Raw genomic sequence first — 7,754 nt, 5'->3', positions numbered from 1 at the left:
TCTGTCAGGACCAAGCTCCTGTGTCCAGAGCAAGTTTTTAACATTTGTGACAGCTCGCCAAATTACACGAACACTGTGTTCTCTTACTCAACAAATAGGTACCGTGCCCACAGAGAGCCAATGTGACTGCCTCAATAGAAAGTGCACACCCTGACGTGATGACGTCCTGCTGGCATTGCTGGTTGCCTTCACAGCTGAAAAGTGACACCGAAGGTCTATTCTCAGTGCCTTCTAGCTACTTAAGTGACTTAATCTCAGTGAGCTCTACAATCCCGTTTCTGGAAAATAATACAAGTTGGCTTACACATGGATTCCCAAATCCGGTTGAGTATCAGAATCACTGGAAACTTTTAACACTGAGAATGATGCAAGGTATTTTCATGTTTTCAAAGTTCCAAGTGAGCTGGGTGTGGTGATGGTTTCCATGTAATCTCAGCAAATCCTCAGCTTATGCAGGATTTGGAGTTCAAGGCCAGCTGGACTAGCCAAAAAAACCTTGTCGAAAAAATAGGACCAAACAATTCTTCCATACAGATAGACTGGGAAAGCCACAGAAGCCTAAAGGAATCCTAATGGAAGAGTACTAATATCCCAATAGGAGGAAGAACAGAACCGAGAGGATGAAATGCCCTGGCCTTAAATCACACACATAAAGGAACTGCAGGACATGGTACCATCAACTCCAATCCCAGCCTTCCACAGCTACTACTAGAAAGCCATTGAGTAAACTGCCTTACAAACACATGAGCACAGCCCAGCCTTCTAAAGCAGCAGTGAAACTCCACGAAGAGGAATTTCCCAAGGGCTAAAGCCTGTGACTCAGTGCTACTAAAAATGTACAAGAGGGAGGATTGTCAACCAGCAGCCTGCAATGAACAAAAATATTGGCAAGTGCAATACTGCCTGTCATTAGATGGTGTTGAAAAGGCAGCTTAGACCATGATAGTGGCAATGTGCAAATTCTTTCCTCCAATTGTTCCAGTATTTCCACAGTAAACAGGAAGAAAAGGGAAGCAGAGCTCTGCCTCTTCTCATTGTTCTGCCTTGGGATACAGACCTGGATGGCTCATGCTCAAGACAAAAGCAGCTCGGGAATGGCACATTTTTCTGGCTCTGATATGAGAAAGGGATAAATTAATTTTATAGTTTCCAAAAGAACCATGGGGGAAATAAAAGCACTAGGAAAGCCAAGGATCCTACTAGTGTCAGGTAACTCCTATCCCAAAATTCAAGAACATCCCAAGTCATTAAAGTGAAAACCCCTCAAATCCTACATCCATTCTCCAACATGTATATAAAACCATGTACAAGTCCACTGTGTTCCTCAGAACAGTAAAAATTGACTATGTAAATGCTCAGAGGATTGATGACATGGATTATGTAACACCTAAGGGCCAAGACAGCAGAGATATAGATACTCAACCTTCAAGTTACACTTTTTGAACTCAGGGCCTGAGCACTATCCCTGACTTTTTTGTTCAAGGCTACTGCTCTACCACTGATCCACAGCTCCACTTCTGCATTTTTGGTGGTTAACTGGAGATAAGAATCTCATGGACTTTGCTGCCCTGGCTGGTTTTGAACTGTGATCCTTAGATTTGTCTCCTGAGTAATGAGTAGCAAGGATTACTGATGTGAGTCACCAGCATCCTGCCAAGTTATACACTAATGTGCAAGTTTCACCAATGAGGGGGAACAACTTCTCGAGCAGTCAGACTGATAAAAGCACTTACCATTAGAATCCTCTTCACACAGAGCCTTCTACTATTCAGCATGAGCACACATGGAATGTAACAGGAAGTATGGCTTCTAGAATTTTACAAGTACATTTTATTAAAGCTGCAGGTCAACAGGGGAACATGACAATTTAGGTTCAGACAATCCTCACCTCCTATTTTACCATACAAATTAAATATGAAGAGATCCACACAAACTTCACTAAAAGCAAGGAGCTCTTTTCAAACTCCCATTTCCCAGAATAACACACATCACAGTTTAATAAAGGGGAAAGGACAGTCATCCTGTTAGAGCGCAATTCCTGAAAAAGAAATGACCAAAACGCTCAAGACCTACTCAAGTATGAGAGCTACTCCCAACGGCTCCCAGCAGTCAGCTTTCAGAATGAAGCATAGAGTAACGGTGTGAAACACTGTAGCCTTCAAAAACTTTATTTGGAGATGAGCTGAGCTCTGATGGAAAGAGCCCACCTATGAAAAGGGAGTTGTGGGTATTTAAGCTGGTCCGATTTGCAAAGCAATGTACATTCATGACTCAAAATTATAATAGACCTTTAGATGCAAATGATTCTAAAGCCATTACAACCCCCAATTATGTGTGATTCACTCAGCTGTGCCTAGATTAGCTTTTAAAACTCAGCCACATATAAAAGAACTGTACTTCCCTCACAATTAACGCTTGACAAAAAAAAAAAGTGAGGGGGGGAGGGTATCAAGGAAAAAATGTCAATGAGGTCTGAGGTTCCTCTCTCCACCTACTAAACTGCACACACATCCACGAACAGGGGCCTCTCTCTGGGGCCAATGTGATCTCGGTGATCTCCCAACCCAACCCAACTTCTCTGGGTACACAAGCCAGTGTGCCCTCCCTGCCCAGGAAGCACCGAGGGGCATGTCCCCCATGGTTTCAACCTAACCTCTGCTTCAGAAGCAACTCCGCTACTTCCCATCATTCAGGGAAAGGGGGGGGAAAAAACGCCTAGCAACAACCCTTGGATCTCATCAATGACTGACCAGGCACTCACTGACTCAATGGTGCTTCTTTTGGTTATATAAAAAAAAAAAATCTGATGATGTGGCTAATGGTGGCCACTGCAGTCAGGTGGACACAATCACGTCTTCCATTGCTTCAGTCTTCTCCCCTGCTACGGTGCTGCCACTCAATGGGGAAAGCAACTGTGTATGTTCTCTCTGATCAAGCTTTGGCAAGTCAGGAAGTGGGAGTTTGTCAAAGGCAGAACCATTTGATGGGCACCTCCCCCTAGGTGCATCTCTGGAAGCTGGGAAAAGGAAGAAGGCATGTGTGCAAGAGGAGGAAAGACTCCTTCAATAGGCTTCGGTAACCCAAGCCCAGATGCCCAGCTTGGTGGCAGCAGATGAGGAACTGCTAAAAACCCATTATTCAGATGGAAAGGGAAGAAGAGAAAACACCAAAAAAAAAAAAAAAAAGTCAGTTTTGAAATTTGGATGATTGATATTTGTTCTTCATAGCAGTAAGGACTTGAATGAGAATCGTGAAACTTGAGGAACACTTGTATTTTCCTTCAGGACTTAAAAAGGATTTTGTCTCATACTGAAAGACTACATTCAGTGTGGGTCAGGTCCAAGAGTGGCAGGAGGACTCGTCGCTAGGCAACCCAGCACTGGCAGGAACCATCGTCTGAGTGGAGCGCCTGGCACGCAGGCCAGAGGCTGCTCCTCACTGGTCTCCAAGCCGAAAGCCCTGGCCCCAGTTGTGTCTCCTGCCTCCTCCATCTTGATCAGCGGCTCGCCTCATGCTAGCAGGGGGTACACCGAATCCTGACACCCCTCCTCTTCGGCTGGGCAGCCAACGGTACCTGGAGCACAGAAGGGGAAGTAAGGGCACAAGGTCACTTTCACACCATTTCCTCCCCCTAGATGTTCCCAATGCATCTGTCATGTTGAAGGAGGCCAGGGACGCGATGTCTTACTTAGCTCTACTTTTTCAGAATACTTAGTGCAATACCCCCTCCACAGATGGCACTTGCTTTTCCTGCGCCTTAACTTTATCAAGCCTTCAGTTAAATTCACGCTCTCAACATTTTTTTACTGATTATGAAAGCAATTCATGCAGAACAGTATGGAAACAAAAAGATTACACCCACAACCAACAGCCAGAATGAACGACCAAAAGCAACTTAATGTATCTAAACATGGACCAAACTGAATCAAGGAATACAAAATAAATTCACTTTCAGAGGATAAATCCACAGACTGCTAGCCTTAAACTATCCTCCTGCCTCTCAGTTGCGTCCATAAAGGGAGTATGAAAGTAGAGAAGGGGGTGTGTGTGCGCATGCATGCATGCGTGTGTGTGTGTGTGTGTGTGTGTGTGTGTGTGTGTGTTGGGCGTTTTTAAAGTTTACTCATCATCTTCCTTCCCATCTCACATATGGTGGGAAAGCTGAAGTTGAAAAAAGTTACAGGATTTGATTCCTCGTTGCACAAATCAATAAATTGAAGTCTTAGAACAGTGAAGCAAATTTAAACCTAAGTCTAATGCTCTCAATAGTACATTCCAACTATTTCCCTTCCTTGCCTAATTACAAGTAAATTAAAATGCATTTAAGCCTATGATAGTTTGCTTGAAGGAAGAGAGTAAGAAATGATACCCCTGGTTAAACCAGTCTCAGGGAAGTAGAGGTATGGCTCAAGTGGCAGTATGCCAGCTGTGAACCAAAGCACTGAAAAAGAGCACAAGGCCCCAAGTTCAAGCCTCAGTTCTGGTACTGAATGAATTAACTTAAAAAGTATTCTGGAGGGGCTGGGAATATGGCCTAGTGGCAAGAGTGCTTGCCTCGTGTACATGAAGCCTGGGTTCGATTCCCCAGCACCACATATATAGAAAATGGCCAGAAGGGGCGCTGTGGCTCAAGTGGCAGAGTGCTAGCCTTGAGCAAAAAGAAGCCAGGGACAGTGCTCAGGCCCTGAGTCCAAGCTCAGGACTGGCCAAAAAAAAAACAAAACAAAAAAGTATTCTGGAGAGAGGGGAAGGAGTGGCTTTGTCAAAAAAAAAAAAAAAAAGTACTCATTACCTGACATAAGCAACTATAATCACTGTGCATTACTTTTATAATAACAATAAAAATACTTTGAAGCACTCAAGAGTTCATCATGTCAGGTGACTTTCCACACCTCAGCCTGATGAGCACCTACTGTGTGACCTTCTCATTCAACATGCAGTTAGTTACTGATCCCAGGTACTGCCTGTGCAGACTCATCTGATCCCCACAGCAATCCTATGATCAGGACACTACTCTCACAGCCCCACTTTTTTCTATGAGAGCCCCAAAGGCACTAGGCAAGTGTGTGTGGGTGTGTGGGGCGGGGGGGGGGGGGGGTTTGTCATGAGACAGGGTTTTCCTTGCTAAAGTTGCCCAGGCTGGCCTTGCACTTGAGAACCTCAGCCTCTAGAGTAGCTGGATTTACAGGTATGTGCCCTAGCACCCAGCTAGTACCCCTGTTTTTTAAAAGCAAGCTGAGGCAAGACTAAGTTAAAGTCCTTCAAAAGTGACAGGAGTGGAACCTAATTCCGGCTGCCCAGCTGAAGCTGACACACTGTACTCCTTGGTACATTCCATACCTCCTGAGTAGAATAGAGGAAGACAGCAGCGGTGAGCAGAGTCCTCATCTGCTTCTACAGCCTGAAACCTTCATGCTCTTTCCTTTCCCTTACGAGCCTTTTCTTTTTATGTTACTGGAACTGAAAGGGTCTCAAGTGTTCTACCATGTGAACCATGTCTGTAATCCTTTTTGTTTTTTGTTTTGTTTTGTTTTGTTTTAGGGTAAGGTTTTACACTTTTGTCTCAACTGGCCTCAATTTTTATTCTTTTCCAGAGTAGCTGGGACCATGGGTATGTGCTACCTGGCCCTGTTTGTTTCTGACACAGGACCCTTCTAACTTCTGTGTGGACAGGCCTAGAACCACAATCCTCTTATCTCTGCCTCTTAAGCAGTTGGGATTACAGGCATGTACCATCATGACTGTACTCTTTTAAACAAAATTGACTATATGAAAGAAAATATAACTACTTTTATAAATGGAATGGAGAATACCAATCACCTTAGAACTCCACAACCACCTCTTCTCTCTTAAATGAATATAAAGCCATGCATGGCAATGCACATCTGTAATCCCAGCACTCAGGACACTGACGTAGGTGAGGATCAAGTTCTTTATCAGCCTGGGCTATTGTCTCCAAAAAATGTTTTAAAAGCAGCTGTATCACTAAATCCACACACTGAATGACCAATCTCTATGACTACTCATACAATAATATTTCTCCAAAGTACATAATAAAAAAGTGGAAAAGGCAGTACTGTGGTTATCTTACTTTGCTACTTACTCTAAGACAATACAGAAGCCAGCTCCATTGCTTAAGCGGATAGTGAAATTAAATGCAAGTAATTAGTATAAAAAGATACCCAATTATACATAATCAACAAAAATTTATGGTAATTTCAAAGCAGTTACTGCTTTTGCAAGGAGCTACATTTTGTCATCTGATCTTTATGCAAATCTTCACAGAAGGGCTTCCAGCAACAGAGAGAGCTCAAGTGGGAGGCAGGCTCCAGGGGGCTGCTGATTCTGCCACGAGATCCTGGGCACTGCTGGCCACAACTGAGGAATATCTACGAGCTGTTAAGTCAGAAAATAGCCACTTCAAGTAAAATAACTGTTGGGGAGCCTCCAAAGCACAGGCTTTTGTCAGCTGGTGCATCTGCCATTCTACTCGATAACCGGAGATCAGAAACCCAAGCCTGCTGTTATCATAACCTTGGATAATTAGAAAGCATATTGGTCATTTGTCTTTTGTTTTGTTTTTTTCAGTCTGAAGGCAAATCGAGGCTCAGAAGAGAAACAAGTTTCTTTTTACTCTCTTAAATTTAACCCCCCCCCACACACACACACCTAACACAGTATTTTCTAGTCTACAATGAAAAGGTCTTCTATCAATATGTACAGAGGAAGGGGAGGGGACCCACTCCAGTTTTACTGCTTTCAATGACCCCTTAGGAAAATGACAGAACTACAAAACATTAAAATGAGCAAGAGGCAAAAGGGGTGACTTTGGGAGGAGTTGATTTTTGCTTTTTAAGACTTTGGATGTAAGCAATTATTGCATATCCCCGACATGAGATTATTAGGCGTGATTGTCAGGCAGGCTGTGACATCCAGATGGTGATTTAACTGGTCCCTTCCTGAACAGCCTTTTGCTTGGCTGACAGAATGGCCGCACTACGTACATGCTCAAGAGTGTGAGCACTGCTTCTCGCCTTGTCACCAGCCCCCCCTCGCCCCTCACATTAGGAAAATGCCACCTCCATGTCCCAGCAGTCTGGGACACAGGAGAGCCCCTCACTCTACACATTTGGAGGCTTTATTAAATAATTTTCCCAGTATCTCAAAAAGCAGATAAAGAACAAGCATACTCCCAAAAGGTTGGACCTATGCCAACTTAAGTCAGTTTAATTTTCAATAGTCCTGCAAAATTTCTTGTCTCCAAAATCCAAACCCAGGCATGACGGTAGATGTATGTAATCCCAGCACTTGGGAGGATTTCAAGTTCAAAGCTAGACTAGACTACATATATAGCAAGGCCCCGTCTCAAAAAATCAAAACAGTAGAAATGTATCCAATGCCCAACGTATGATACTGTAACCTCTCTGTACATCAGTTTGATAATAAAAATTTGAGAAAAAAAAATCAAAACAGTAAGATTTTTAAACTGCCAAACAATGAGCTCATTTGCCCTTCCTAAGCTGCCATCGTGGGTAAATGGATCTTCCAAGAAAAGGCCTGCCACCGCCCCATCCTGCTGCTTAGCACCCTGGAGTTGCATCAGGTACCTCATGGGCTTCGCCCATGTGGCTTCCCTGCCTGGCTTCTGTAACAGTGTGACCACGCTAAGTCTTTGGCTCGCCCACATGTCGCCCTTAAATAGAGTAGTGAACCAACTAGAGACTACAGACAACATGAAGACTATTCAGAGAGGG

General features: G+C 43.8%; 1 protein-coding gene across 1 annotated transcript in view; it reads right to left on the bottom strand.

Moving 5' to 3' along the window:
• Positions 1 to 1,801: 1,801 nt before the first annotated feature.
• Positions 1,802 to 7,754, bottom strand: part of Derl1 (derlin 1) — a 29,156-nt gene continuing 23,203 nt past the window's right edge. Inside the window, exon 8 of the mRNA XM_048359174.1 lies at positions 1,802 to 3,574. Within this exon, the coding sequence (XP_048215131.1) occupies positions 3,436 to 3,574 (139 nt within the window). The 3' untranslated portion in view covers positions 1,802 to 3,435. The remainder of the gene's footprint in view (positions 3,575 to 7,754) is intronic.

The sequence above is a fragment of the Perognathus longimembris genome, chromosome 12 (genome assembly GCF_023159225.1).
Source record: "Perognathus longimembris pacificus isolate PPM17 chromosome 12, ASM2315922v1, whole genome shotgun sequence".
Lineage (NCBI taxonomy): Eukaryota > Metazoa > Chordata > Mammalia > Rodentia > Heteromyidae > Perognathus > Perognathus longimembris.
Note: the sequence above shows the minus strand (reverse complement) of the source record. Positions and strands in the feature narration are given on the sequence as shown.